The sequence below is a fragment of the Calonectris borealis genome, chromosome W (assembly GCF_964195595.1).
Source record: "Calonectris borealis chromosome W, bCalBor7.hap1.2, whole genome shotgun sequence".
Taxonomy (NCBI): domain Eukaryota; kingdom Metazoa; phylum Chordata; class Aves; order Procellariiformes; family Procellariidae; genus Calonectris; species Calonectris borealis.
Genome location: NC_134351.1, coordinates 40392174 through 40407217, shown reverse-complemented (window position 1 = coordinate 40407217; position 15044 = coordinate 40392174). Strand labels below are relative to the sequence as shown.

At 45.4% G+C, this 15044-nt stretch overlaps 1 protein-coding gene across 1 annotated transcript; it reads right to left on the bottom strand.

The window, feature by feature from the left end:
• Positions 1–772: 772 nt before the first annotated feature.
• LOC142074805 (protein S100-Z-like) lies at positions 773–2265 on the bottom strand. The gene is made up of 2 exons (XM_075135680.1): positions 2125–2265; positions 773–913 (listed from the first exon to the last, which is right to left on the bottom strand). Exons 1-2 carry the CDS (start codon positions 2263–2265, stop codon positions 773–775), a joined length of 282 nt encoding a protein of 93 aa, XP_074991781.1.
• Between the last annotated feature and the right edge of the window lie 12779 nt (positions 2266–15044).

Sequence of the window (15044 nt, the reverse complement as noted above, 5' to 3'; positions counted from 1 at the left end):
GGGTGGTGGGGAGCATAGCCATTGTGGTTGACCCAGCTGGCCAATGGGGTATTCCATACCATGTGACGTCATGCTCAGTATACAAACTAGGAGAGATGGTCCTGGAAGTGGGGGCTTTCACGGTTCGGGACAGGCGGGGCATCGGTCGGCGGGTGGTGAGCAGTTGCATTGTGCATCGCCTGCTTTGTATGTTCTATTATTGTTGTTGTTCTCATTGTTATTATTACTGTTCTACTTTGTTTTATTTCCATTATTAAACTGTTTTTATCTCAGCCCGCAAGTTTTCCTACTTGTGCCCCCCTCCCGATTCTCTTCCCCATCCTACCGGAGTTGGGGGGTGAGTGAGCGGCTGCGTTGTGTTTAGTTGCTGGCTGGGGTTAAACCATGACAGTGTGATTCCAAATTTTCCATTTCAGAAATTTTATAAGTAACATTCATGTGCCTTTTACTTCCTACTGACATTTAAGAAATAAATGTCTCAACTGCTGCGAAACAATCTGTCACCCCAAGCCCTTGACCTGGGGTACTGATGAATGCATGTTACAGATGCATGCAGTGCAAAGGCTGAAATAAAGCCAGATCTCAGGTGGTGTAAACTGGCTTTGGTCCAGCTTATATCAGCTGCTGATCTGGTCCTTAAGTGTCTTACAGCTGTAACAGTTAGATGGGTGATGGTTTGTGTTCACTAAACGCTGATGAGGCTACCTAACTAGGTGTGCTTCGCTTGCATTTGTGGCCAGGAGATTGACTGTATTGAACGTTTTTAAAATCCCTATTTCTTTAGGTGTTCTTCGAAGAAACCACTACATGTCACAATCAAAGCAGCAACCAGAATGATAAATTCATTAAAATCCACTTCATTGTCTTTATTGGAGTCCAGATCTTTCATAATCTTATCAACCAGAAAGGGGTCCTTTGGCCCTAAAGGGAAAAAAAAGTGACTTTGCTGTGCAGATCTTGAATGCGTAGTTCTAATACACCCAACGGTGCAACCCACTAGTCACAAGTCCAGGTGCTATTAAATAAAAGGCTGCATGAAATATGCACCTGAATACTAATATACCACTAGTCACAACATTAAAAACATAGGTCTGGAGTTCTAAAAGTGCACAGCAACGGAAACTGAAGACAGTGCAGCTCTTATAAGGAATACAGGTACTGAATAGGCACTGAAATGATTCAAACAGTTTTTAGGAGCTGCTGAGCACCGATTTCTTTTGACAGGACTGATCTATAATGTGCATTTCTCTGTATTATCCCCTATCAAACAGTACTTAGATTTTCTACAGGCTATTCATAACTGGTTGTATTATACCTCCATTCATCACATTCAGATGATCTCTACTTAGCAAACAACACATCCTATTCAGTGGGAGCAAGGACAGTGTATCTTGTAATAATAAATCAATAGCCAAGATTAAAAGAAAATCCAATTCAAGGAAATGTATACAATGTATAAAAAATCCTGCTGATGGTGATAGGGTCCACAACAATTCTTATAATTAAGAGGATACAGAAAAACAATTATGAATCAGGTCATTTTTCCATAAAAAGCATCCATGCTGTGTAATGCAGAACATAACAAATGTGCAAAGAGATATTCAGATTAGCAGCTTATCACTGAAAGGATTTTCTTAGTATCTCTCTAGGGCAGAGAAGCAGCTGTACTGTGTCTGCGGCCATTGCGCGCAAGCTACTTCCTTGTCTCCTGAGAACTGGTTGCTGGATTTAAGTCGAGGGACTTATCTATGCCCTATTATTAAAAACAAGCAAACAAACAAAAAACTATTAAAGCCTGATTTAGCATCGATTTTGCTACTGCTTCTAGGCTGCCCTTGGCCCTCCTGTTCAAAAGTGCAAAGGAGTAAGTGGAGTGCAGGTACCCAGCTCCACCACTCGTGGCACACAGCAGGGTGCCGGGGCCGGACCACCTTTTGAAAACACACTTTTCAAACGGGACATTTGATCTCCTCTCTTTCCGTCCAGCTCCACAACGACAACTGTCATCTGAGAGGCTGTGGCAGGATGTGCCTTGCATAAGGAGATGCTATTCCTGAACACTTTGATAGCTGCTTATCCCACCCATGAAACAGTAACTCAAGAGATTCGGGAGCTGCGTCTTACCGAAAGGAAGTCAGTGAGCTTGCTGATGAGGAGCTCCTTGAGTTCTCCTTTACTGAGCTTGTATCTGTCTCCTCCTTTGCCAGAGTAGTGATGGAAAAACCTGATCAAGGTGTCCATTGCGTCCTCCAGCGGTGTGGACATAGCAGTGAGCAGGAGAGCTGCAGGGCAAAGATCCAGAATCAGTGACATTGCACAGGAGCCAAACCAAAGTCTGGTCTCAGGGAAAGGATGGAGAGATAGCTGAAGACAGAAGTTGTTACCAGTACTGAAAAAATGGGTTTTCAGCTGTGTGTGAGCAAGGCTAGATTGTTATAAAATAAAACATTGTCCTGAATTCAGTAGCAATTACTTTGAAAAGGTAAAGGGAGAGGAAGGCCTTTATTTAAGAAAGTGATCTACTGTGCATCCGTTTTGCAAAACTACTGTAAAAGGAAACCTCTTGTACCCATAGCTGAAAACACAGGCAAAATGAAGGCACACCTTCCTACCTGTTCATTCAAAAGTTTCCCCAAGAAAATGAGATCAACAAATAACAGCGACCAAAGTGGATGTGCATTTATACAGAAGGCTCCACCCTAACACACCAGTTTCTTAGGTGGTTAGAGGAAAGTCACCAGTAAGGAGCATCAGCTTTCACTTTATTCGGTCCTGCTTGTTCGGGCTGACTTTTTTTCCTGTAAATTACCTGGAATAAACAAATGTGAGCTAGGCATCCCAGAGACTTTGCTTCATCGAGCATGCAGTAAGAAGGTACACAGGGAAGCATCACCAAGAAAAAAGCTGGAAATGCAATTAGTTGCTGAGTAGCTGACTCAAAAAAATAACTAAAAATAGAAATCAGGTGAAAGGGAAACATTATGTTGATTAAGCCCCAGGAGAGAGCTTAAAAAGCCAGAATGAAATTCAAGGTAAGACTGGAGTCCTGAACAATATTACCATGCAAAGGCTAAGACTTACCTGCTTTACAGGCTAGCTGAAGCGTATGCAAGAAAAAAATCAGATCACAGATCACAGAAGGTGATGGTCACATTCCTTTCAAAACCCACGTACAGGCTCTTGTTTATCAGGCTGAGAGGGTGGATTACACATATAGAGACAGATGTATAATTGTCACAAGGACAACGGGGCTTCTGTTTCCCTCTGCATTTGCCTACTCTGTTCAATAAAAGCCTCTTGCTCTAAAAAGGTCACTGAAATATTCACTAGGCAGAGCAGAGGGCTGTGTGTGGAACATATGAGATATTTTTTATAATTTGACCTTTTACAAATATGCCCATCCGGGGGCCTGAAGGTCAAAATTAGAAAATGCTAACAACCGAAAAGTCAGTATAAAACAACTTTCCCCCATTTTCAACAGAACTCTTTCTAATCTGTCTCTCTGCACTTCTACAGCTGTGAGTCTAAATGCCTCAGTGCTGGCAGCCAATGTTCAAAGATACTTAGGTACCTAAAGGTAGGCTTGTAGGTGAGTTTGTCACAAATCCCTTGAGACATCTACCTTTATTGTCAGATGTCTCCATAAGCCTAGAACGTTGGCTCTTGCCAATGTTTGAAATTGCCAACGCTCTTGAAATTCTTGCTGTAGTACATATGTCCTCAGGAGGAAATGAGGAAACCAGTTTCAGAGGAAGGTGCACCTGAAATTACAGTGTGCACAGATCAACAGGCTTGGCTTAATTTTTATCAGCCCTGCACAACTGCAGTTCAGCATCTCTCTTTTAATAAGTGATCTTCCCCCAAGAGGGCTTCCCCTGCCCCGACCCCAGGGACTTGCCGACCCCGGTGGCGATGGCTGGGGAATGCAAGAAAAAGCAGCTTCACCACCATAGGGCCTACTTACCACCCGAAATACCAAATGGCCACAGTTTTCACGATAGCCACATGAAATGGAAAACTGCTTGCTTTGGGTTTGCTTTCCCTCAATAAAGCCTTCCACCTGCTGCACACGCATGTTCAGCGATCACAACTGTGCAGATAAACAGCAACGGGGCACACAGCTGCAGCTCTTTCTCTCTTTTATTCCAGCCAGGAGGAAATAGAATGAGACGGGCATTGTTTTTAGCTCTGAAAGCCTCCAGGCACTCGTAATTTTAAGTGCCACAGTAGATCTCAGCCCACACCTCTGCCTGCCTCCTTTGCCTCCAGACATGATGCTTCTTCCATCTGTGCCATCATGACAAGTCTCTACAACCCAAGGGGTCTCGGTTGTGCCTCTGGGAGAAGGGGGAGGGAAGGGGGGCCAGACAAAAATGCTGGATCCCAGTGGTATGGGAGGTGACCGTATGTAAAGTGTTTCTGAAACAGTAGGAAGGCTCTTCTGGTTAGAGGTCCCTGCAGACATGCACAATACTACATGTAGGGCATACGCCTTCAACTCCCATCACTGTGGTCATGAGTGCTCACCAGGGATGGGGGGAGCCAATGCTCAGGTTAATTTGAGAAAAGGCACAGGTAGAAACCAGCCTGGAAATATTGACATGTGACAAGAGGAACCTAATCCTTCCTGCAGTCAGGGGAGACTTGAGGTGGAGAATTGTCCTCCATACCTATTCTGTATTTGGGGATAGCTAACGGGTGCCTGGTTTTGTAGAGAGGGAGTCCCTGTGCTCCAGCAAGCTAGCTCAACCATATGCAGCATGTGGGAGAACATGGGTGATATCAGGCACAGCACAGACCTCTGTCCTGGTTTCAGCTGGGATAAACTTAATTTTCTTCCTAGTAGCTGGTATAGTGCTGTGTTTTGGATTTAGTATGAGAATAATGTTGATAACACACTGATGTTTTAGTTGTTGCTAAGTAGTGCTTACAGAAGTCAAGGACTTTTCAGCTTCCCATGCTCTGCCAGGTGCACAAGAAGCTCGGAGGGAGCATAGCCAGGACACCTAACCCAACTGACCAATGGGGTATTCCATACCATATGACGTCATGCTCAGTATATAAAGCTGGGGGAAGGAGGAGGAAGGGGGGGGGGACGTTCAGAGTGGTGGTGTCTGTCTTCCCAAGTAACTGTTAGGCGTGATGGAGCCCTGCTTTCCTGGAGATGGCTGAACACCTGCCTGCCGATGGGAAGTGGTGAATGAATTCCTTGTTTTGCTTTGCTTGCGCGCGCGGCTTTTGCTTTACTTATTAAACTGTCTTTATCTCAACCCACGAGTTTTCTCACTTTTACCCTTCCGATTCTCTCCCCCATCCCACCGTGGGGGAGTGAGCGAGTGGCTGTGTGGTGCTTAGTTGCTGGCTGGGGTTAAACAATCTCCCACTCAGATCCTGGGCATACTCTATGTTGTTGCAGATGCTAAGAAAAAGCCTCTTGTGGAGTCTCATGTAGCTACAGCCATGCAGGGCTATGCCTTGGCTGTGATTCACTAATGCTTATAACTATTGCTCAGAAATATTAACCAAATAAATATTAAAACACTGGGGGGGGGTTGCCATTTATTCAACAACAGTTTCACCCACGACCAGAAAAAAAGACAGCTGAGTCAATGCATAAGTATAAAATCCTCCTATTTGTCTATATAGTACATCTATCCTCTAGCTGATGAATATTGCAAATTAATTATCTGAGCAGAGTCTACAGGAGATACAACTTCCAGGAAGCAGGTATAAACTTTCAGAGCTGCCATCCTCAGGACAGAAGAAGGAAGGGTTTTCTCTATCGTCTTCAGGACATCAGCTCAATAATTTATTCAGTGATATAATCTGTGCAGTCTCTTTCAATAGCTACTTTCACTCCAGCTAATTGTGTAAGAAACTCTCTATTCCACACTGGTGGATTACATGTACACAGGGAACGGCTGCACTGAGCTTGTTTTTTAAGAGGTCCATCCAATTTGCTGTGTCCATCCTTTCCCTCCCTGGCTAGTGAAATCCTGCCAGCAGCTCCAGTGACAGCAGAGATCTCCTAATTCCTCTGAGGACAGGTCCCAGAGGCTACTCAAATTTATGATTATCAATCAACTGTTTTTAACCCTTCATCCAAAACTCCAGCACAATCTGTTTTTATATGATATCTAATAGGCATTGAAGATAACTAAAGTCAACAGTCTGTGAGCACTTCTGTATCAGGGCAAGACCCGACTCCATGTCAGCAGCCACTATTCCCCCATCGATCCTCCCCTGCACTCTGTTTTCCACCAGGGTAAACACGGGAACAGCACCAGACATGTGGCTGACAGAGGGAGTAGGACTGCAGTGTGACTGGAGACATGGTGAAGATTGGTGCCTTCCTCATTCATGACCAAACTTTGTCCGTCACAACCTGCTGAATCACAGCAGTGTTGGTGGGAAGGAATCTCTGGAGGTGCCTAGTCTCACCTCCTGCTCAAAGTGGGATGATCACCAACACCAGACCAGGTCAGCCATGGCTTCGTCTAGTTAAATCTTGAAAACCTCCAAGGATGGAGATTTCACAAGTTCTTGGGTAACCTGTTCTAGTGCTACACTACCTCCCTGGGGAAGATGTTTATCCTAATATCCAGTCTGAGCATCCCAAGCTGCAGTCATGGCCATTGGCCCTTTTTGCACCACCTACCACTACCAAAAAGAGTTTGACTCTGTTGACTTTATAAATTCCCTTCAAATACTCTTGGCTCCTCATCCAAACTCAAAAATAAACTTGAAAGTAGCCTGTCCCCTGACTCACCCAATCTAGTTCCATGTTTTAGTGTCCCCTTCACGTTATGTGCTTGCCCCTTGCAGACTGCTCCAGCTGTGCCATTCTCCTAATGAGTATTTCAATATTAAAGTGCACACTGCAAAATCAATGGCTGTCAGAGGCAGAAGGGCAGATTTTTCACCTGGCATGGCATAAAGACTCTATAAGGTCGAATTCTGCCATCTTTGCTCAAGCAGTAATAGATGCTAGCCTTACAGAACAAGTAATCCATCTGATTTCACCGGAGGCTGCTGAGAGAAGCAGAGGTTGTTCCTTGCCCTGTAAACCTGAGAAAGGACCCAACCAGCTTTGAGTGTTTCCTTTACTTTTAGTTGGGGTAATGTAGAGGTACCCCCAGCTGGAAGGCAGATTGGCTCTACAGGACTGCTTCTCCCCTCCTACATGGAGATGGCACAGTCAGACCGCAGTCAGAAAATCTTATTGCTGGTCTCTGCTCCTCAAAAAACTGAGCAGAGCTCTGCCCTGTGTGAGAGCAATCAGCCCTTGACATAAGTCAGCGGCCTTCTTCCTCCACAGCCAGGAAGGAGAAGTTTGGGCTTCTTGGATCACCAGGATTTTCCCTTGGTCTTTTCTTGAGGCAACATAACACAGGATGCCTTTAAGCCAGAGCAGCCTATAAAGTGAAAGTCTAAGCCACAATAAAATACTGCTCAGTTTAAGTGGGAGGATCTCATACTTAGGACATCTGATTTTCAACATTTGCCAGAATGCATGTGGGGAATATTTTCTCACAAATAATTATTGCGCTGGGAAAGGCAAGTCAGCCTCCCACCCACATCCTGTCATTATTTATTTTTCCCAAACTCACACTGTTCTTGGGATGTGCGTGTTTTGAATCAATATTGTACCCCCAAAGTGGCAAAAGGTGTGATGGGAAGCAACAGGGAACATTCCAAGGCTCAGAAGGACAGATATACCATACATTAAAAAGCTTACATCAGATTAAAGAGCCTAGATTAGACTAACGAGCTTATTTATATAGACTAAAGAACTTATAAGAAACTTACATTTGAACCAGTATTTCTTGTTAAGTTATAATGAGTATTTTTACATTTTTAGGATTGTTAGCATTTTCAGTTGTGTTTTGTTTCCATATATGGGTGGTTGACTGATTTATCCCTTTACATCAGGCATGTCTCCCTTCCCCACAGGTTCTGGTTCACATCTTCAAGACTGTTTTAACTGTGTGATCCCACAGGCAGCAGAATAGCAAAGAGCTGTTAAAGCTCTTGCTAATAGCTTTTATCACCTAAATTTGGTGGTTTACTCTGTAGGGATCTTTTTTAACGGGTTACACTTCAAGGGCTGCCCAACTGAAGTGTATCCTGATCTCATTATCTTCTGAGTGCCATTTTGGACATGATTGTACACTTCTTTTCCAAATACATAAATGACTTTTTCATTGAAATGCCCAGCTCATTGAACTCTGCTTGTTCCCATAGTGGTCATTTCTCTTGTGATATTCGTTTAGGACAGAAATTGGAGCATTGTCTGTACTTGAGATACTGACTTGGGTCACTACCTACTACTGCCTTCTCCTCCTCCCAGAAAAACAGCCACCCTTTCCTCCCCCTGTGAGCAATCACCCGTTACCAGCCTACAACATAAAATTGCATAGGAATGTATTGTTACCTGGAAAATAGCCTAGAAAGCCTTCATTAACCCTAAACTGGAGTTATGAAGTGATATTCTGGCTACACAATCCTTTCTTCCTCATAAGCCTCTGAAGCAGATGCATCTATCCAGCCATGTATCAGCCAAGCCATTTACTACTTTAATACAGTCTATCTACACGATGGAAGGATACCAAAATAGTGTAAAATACCTCAGCATAGACACAGCTCTGCCTCAGATAGCGGCAGGGGGGTCTGTTACAGGGCAGCAGAGCAACTCTCCCCACTGTAACAGGAGCACACGCACTCAGTGCTAGCTGGTTTTGGTAATTCAAGTTACAGCTAGTATTTGGCAATACATAACCTTCTGAGCAAAGCCAAGATAGTAATTGCGATGAGCGAGGGAAGGCAAGCAGTCGACTCAATGTGAGTGATAGGGCAAGCTTTCACTTTATTGCAAAACTCTACACATATTTATACACTGAGTTCTACCTTATGCATACTTGTCTATAAATCATTGGCTTAGCTCTAAGGATTACATTATCATATTCCTCCTACTTTCGGTTACTGCTACATGGTCCGGGTTCCATCCTGTTTTTCTTATACAGTGCTTCCTCAAAGTTGTTTATCTGCACAGTGCAAGGTCAGCACGACCTTCTTTTCTCCCTTGTCAGCATGACTCGGAATTTACCACCGCGGCCTAATCTGGCTAACTTATGTCAAGATTGAATCATGACCGCATTCCCTCATCCATTCTCCAACAATTCCCCCTTTTTCTTTTTGGACCACCAATACATTGTGGTTCATTTTTGCAACATTATTTAAAATACAGTGATATGCTATTTTTACTATAACTATAATTGTTAATAAAACGCCAAGCCAGCGCAATCCTTCTTTAATCAATGACAAGAGCCAAGGAGACAATCCTCCAAACATGGACTTGAACCAATCGTCAAAAGGACTGTCGCTCTCGGTAACCCTTCTTGTGTGGTCGCGCAGCCACTGCAGTTGCTTCTGAATAGAGTAACTGTGATTTGTGAGATTAAAACAACACATACCATCTACATCTTCACAGCCATGTCCTTGAGCTAATAATAGAAAATCAATGGCTGCTCGATTTTGTAAAATGGCATGGCGCAAACTGTCCATGTCTTGAGCCATTTCTGTCAAGACTTTGGTGGTCACGTTAGCTTGTTTCACCGACCAACATGCTAACTTCTTGAGTTGAGCCAGCGCTTGCGCAGTGCCTATGTTAGGCACTAGGGAAGCAAATACATTGGCTGTGGTCGACCATAAATCTACATTGTCGTTACAATCTGCCTGCAATTGATGTATAGACCTTTTGTGTCGATTTGTCGCTACTGTAGTTATATTGAGCCAACTTTGTCGGCTAACTGTGAGCAGAGTTAATTTACCTACATAACAAGGCCCTCCAAAGGCGTTCTTTGGGATACCAGGCCATGCTCTCTCCCAGCCCCCTGCACATCTGGCAGGGCATGGGAAGATGAAAAGTCCTTGACTAGCGTAAACATTACCTAGCAACAACCAAAACATCAGTGTGTCATCAACATTATTCTCACGCTACATCCAAAACACAGCACTATACCAGTTAATAGGAAGAAAATCAACTCCATCCCAGCCAAAACCAGGACAGTATCCACCCCTTATTCCATACCATTTACATCATGCTCAGGTCCCACACTATCCAATACATTCTCATTACCCACCATCCCCCTTCCCATCTTTTGATATAATACACAGATATCATTCCCTTAGTCTATGGACCACCCCTGTAAAATGTCCATAAAATATCCATAAATGTACACAAAATGTCCACTGCGTTCATTTAGTCCATGACTTTGGGCTCCATCTGTTATGGTGGTCACTCAGGTCAGCAGAGGTGGTGTGTTGCGTGGAGTTACTGGGCACCAAAGCCGGCTCAGGTCGGGTCACTGCTGCACTTGCGCTGCTTCTTGTAAAGTTTGTCCTCCGTTGGTTCAGGTGGTTCCTGCTGCTTGGGCATGGGCTTATCCACAGTCACAGACGCCTCGAGGTGTCCTGTCCCGCATGGACTCAGTCACAGGTCACAGTCCCTTCGATTCGAGTTCACGCTGCAGTTCCAGCCTGTCCAGCACAGCAGCACAGAAGCAGCAGCGATGCCCTGGCCATCTGCCGGCCCAGGCGCATCCCCATTGCTGTTATCAGAATGTTCCCAGGCACAGCACAGTAAGACGATAAGCAGTGCAGCAGTACAGCAAGCAGCGAGAGCAAAAAAGCAGCCACTAACGAGCACAAGACTCTAATACACATTAAGGCAAGCAAGCCCCACGGCAAGCACAAGAGCCTGCGAATTAATAGCTAAACAGCAGTAACAGCTATAAATTCAATCTAGCACATTCCAATCAAACGTGTCGTTATCTTGAACCCTTCGAGCCCCACGTTGGGCGCCAAAAAGGACTGTCGTGGTTTAACCTGGCAGGCAGCCAAATACCACGCAGCCGCTCACTCACTCCCCCCACCCCCAGCGGGACGGGGAGAGAATCGGAAGGGTAAGAGTGAGAAAACTCGTGGGTTGAGATTAAAGACAGTTTAATAGGGAAAGCAAAAGCCGCGCACGCAAGCAAAGCAAAACAAGGAATTCATTCACCACTTCCCATGGGCAGGCAGGTGTTCAGCCATCTCCAGGAAAGCAGGGCTCCATCACGCGTAACGGTTACTTGGGAAGACAGACGCCATCACTCCGAACGTCCCCCTCCTCCTTCTTCTTCACCCAGCCTTATATGCTGAGCATGACGTCATATGGTATGGAATAGCCTATTGGCCAGCTGGGCCAGCCGTCCTGCTTTGGTGGGCATCCGGAGGCTTCAGTGGGGCAAGAGCTGCAAACGCCTGTCCCTGCGCCTTGACTAAATTTTCCCCTAGTTCTTTGATTGTTTCAACTAACATGGCTTGAGCTCCTACAGGAACTCTACTCATTCGCTCTAACATGACTTCTATGGTGGCGTCTAAGGGTAAGGTGACAAGGATGCCCTTCGTATAAGTATTACAATTCTCTAATATACACTGTCTCAGCAAAGGTCCTTTCATAAAATCCGCCATATCTGCGCGGTTAATAGCGTCTGTGACTCTATCTACAAAAGATGCAAAAGGCTCCTCTCTTCCTTGTTTAATTGACATATATGAGGGAGGAGCTGGTGTAGTTTTAACTTTCTGCAAGGCTTCTCGTGCTAATTTCATAGATTCCAATAACACGTCTGGACCAGTTTGCATCTGCATTTCTACAGAGGCAAAAGGACCTATACCCATTAGTTGTTCTACAGTTACTCCAGCTAAACGATCATTTGGGGCTCGGGGCGAGTGCGCAGAGATTTCACAAAGTCTTTGCCAGTGGGCTTGCCAAAGTAGTTGTTGTGATTGCTTCAAAATAAGCCTCATTATGTTCTTAATATCTTCTGGACATAGCATCCCGCTACCCCAGATATAGTTTAGCATTTGCCTTGCAGGCTCGCTATGCACTCCCGACTCATTAACTGTGTTTCGCAATTGATTTAATATTTTCCAATCTAGGGCCTCATGCACCCCAGTCATAGCCCCCGCGTTATCTACCTGGTAGATTACCGGGAAGGCTTGAGGGCTAATTTGATCTAATAAATCAAAATCTTTTTGTTCAATAGCTTCTCGTGCTATTTTGTCCCAACCAACCCGCACTAAACGCGGCTGTTGATGAGCTCAGGACGGTTTGGGGGGGACGGTTTGGGGGTGGCCTTTAGAAGACTTTCAGCTTGAGCAGTCTCCTGTCCGCTACTGTCTACCCTCTCATCTTCACTTGGACCCTCCCTCTCCTCCTCCCTCTCCCCCGGCGGTGCGGAGGGACAAGCCCTTTCTGTCGGTGGATCAGGAGGGGGATGAGAGGGTCGGCGAACAACGGGAACAGGAATTCCCGAAGGCGGAGGTGAAAAATAGTCACCCCCTGCTGTGAGACGTCCAGCAGCAGGATCGGACTGCTCAAGCCGATCAGAGGCAGCTGTAGCTATTCGCTTTTCAGTTTTATATCTTTTTATGCAATTAATAACATCTCTCCAAGATTTCATTAATTTTTTTGCTGATTTATCATCATCGATTACTAGATCCCACAAACAATCTCCATAAGAATGCCACTCGTCTACTTCAAACATACTTTCAGGGTCTTTAAAAAACCCTTTCGCTTTCCCTAACGCAATTAACCCAGCCAGGTCTTTCAATTGGCTTACTCCCCGCTTTTCTAAAAAGCGTTTTAAGATATCGAACGCTACCTCTGTTTCCATTGCGCGCTATGTTGACCTTCTTAATTATCCGGTCGTTTGCAGTCTTTTCCCACGGGTAGCCTTCTTTCGGACGGCGAACCCCTTCTAATCGTCCTGGGTTCAAGCACGGATCGGGCGCGCCGCGACAGCGTCCGCCGATCTTCTGCTCCCTGGTCGCTGCTACCAGTGCTTCTCCGATCTCGCTGTCCGGTGAAAAACAAGGATGGGGGTCCCTGTTCGGGCGCCACTTGCGACGAGTGAGGGAAGGCAAGCAGTCGACTCAATGTGAGTGATAGGGCAAGCTTTCACTTTATTGCAAAACTCTACACATATTTATACACTGAGTTCTACCTTATGCATACTTGTCTATAAATCATTGGCTTAGCTCTAAGGATTACATTATCATACTCCTCCTACTTGCGGTTACTGCTACGTGGTCCGGGTTCCATCCTGTTTTTCTTATACAGTGCTTCCTCAAAGTTGTTTATCTGCACAGTGCAAGGTCAGCACGACCTTCTTTTCTCCCTTGTCAGCATGACTCGGAATTTACCACCGCGGCCTAATCTGGCTAACTTATGTCAAGATTGAATCATGACCGCATTCCCTCATCCATTCTCCAACAAGTAATTCCCTTTGTGATAAATCCACTGATCGATAAGGCAAATCCACCCTTTTGAGACACGCTGGTTCCGACTGACTTATGTTTCTTCCTAGTTTGAACTTGTATCAACATGCAGCAGCCTTCATCCTAATTCACTTCAACATCTGATTCCTTCCACAAGGTTTTTGCAGCTAGGTTCAGGTTATGCTTCATAACTATCAGGACCCCTCCTTGCAGGGGGTGGTGAACTCAGACTGTGTCACAGGACAAGTGGCCAAGTCACCTACCAGGTTGTAGTGGTAAGAAAACCTTCCACAGGTTTTCCCTGGCCCTGGGTGGGCTATTGAGTGAGTCCTGCCTCAGTTCCTCCTTCCTGGTCTCAAACTATACTATACTCAAACTGTACAGCAGCTATTACTTTGGGAATGGGCTTCCTAGGGCTGGTGTAACTAGCTCTCTGGTAGCAATCAGCTCCTCCAAGCAGTGAAGGCCCCAGGCCCATACAACTACATGCTTGTACATTCACTTGGCCATGCCACGATGTGTGGACGGCCACCAAGGCAGAGCTTACTGCAGTTTTTCCATGCTCTCTGCTCTGTCTGCGAGCCATGAGCTCAAACGGGCCTGTGATAGCTGGCAAATAAACTCACCTTCCTTATCACCAGTGCATTTGTAGAAATACATACCTACCAAAAGATGCAAGAGGAAAAAAAACAGTCCAGACCAACTTGATTCAATATTCCTGAGCATTGTTGATGTTAAATCAATATAGAAAAATGAGGCAAATAAAGTTTTCTCTTAGTTTGTATGTATATAAAACAATGAGGAAAACTTCTTTTGGTCTAGGGCTGCCCCTTAGTGTCCTGCTGAAGAACTGCTGCTGTCCTGAAGGGCAAAGGAGTCCTGGAAGGCTGGACATTCTTCAAGAAGGAAATCTTAAAGGAGCAGGAGCAGGCCATCCCCATGTGTCGAAAGACGAGCCAGCAGGGAAGACGACCGGCCTGGCTGAACAGAGAGCTTTGGCTGGAACTCAGGAAAAAAAAAGAGAGTTTATGACCTTTGGAAGAAGGGACAGGCAACTCAGGAGGACTACAAAGATGTTGTGAGGTTATGCAGGGAGAAAATTAGAAGGGCCAAAGCCCAACTAGAACTTAATTTGGCTACTGCCGTAAAAGACAATTAAAAATGTTTCTATAAATACATTAACAACAAAAGGAGGGCGAAGGAGAATCTCCATCCTTTATTGGACGCGGGGGGAAACATAGTGACAAGGGATGAGGAAAAGGCTGAGGTACTTAATGCCTTCTTTGCCTCAGTCTTTAATAGTAAGACCAGATATCCTCAGGGTACCTGGCCCCCTGAGCTGGAAGACAGGGACAGGGAGCAGAATGAAGCCCCCATAATCCAAGGGGAAATGGTTAGCGACCTGCTACACCACTTAGACACACACAAGTCTATGGGGCCGGATGGGATCCACCCAAGGGTACTGAGGGAGCTGGCGGAAGTGCTCGCCAAGCCACTTTCAATCCTTTATCAGCAGTCCTGGCTAACCGGGGAGGTCCCAGTTGACTGGAGGTTAGCAAATGCGACGCCCATCTACAAGAAGGGCCAGAAAGAGGATCCGGGGAACTACAGGCCTGTCAGCCTGACCTTGGTGCCGGGGAAGGTTATGGAGCAGATCATCTTGAGTGCCACCACGTGGCACGTACAGGACAACCAGGTGATCGGGCCCAGTCAGCATGGGT

Coding starts and splice junctions, on each gene's coding strand:
- LOC142074805 (XM_075135680.1), bottom strand. CDS start 2,265: ATGTCCACACCGCTGGAGGACGCAATGGACACCTTGATCAGGTTTTTC. Junction 914..2,124: donor AGCTCACTGACTTCCTTTCG/GTAAGACGCAGC, acceptor TTAGGGCCAAAG/GACCCCTTTCTGGTTGATAA.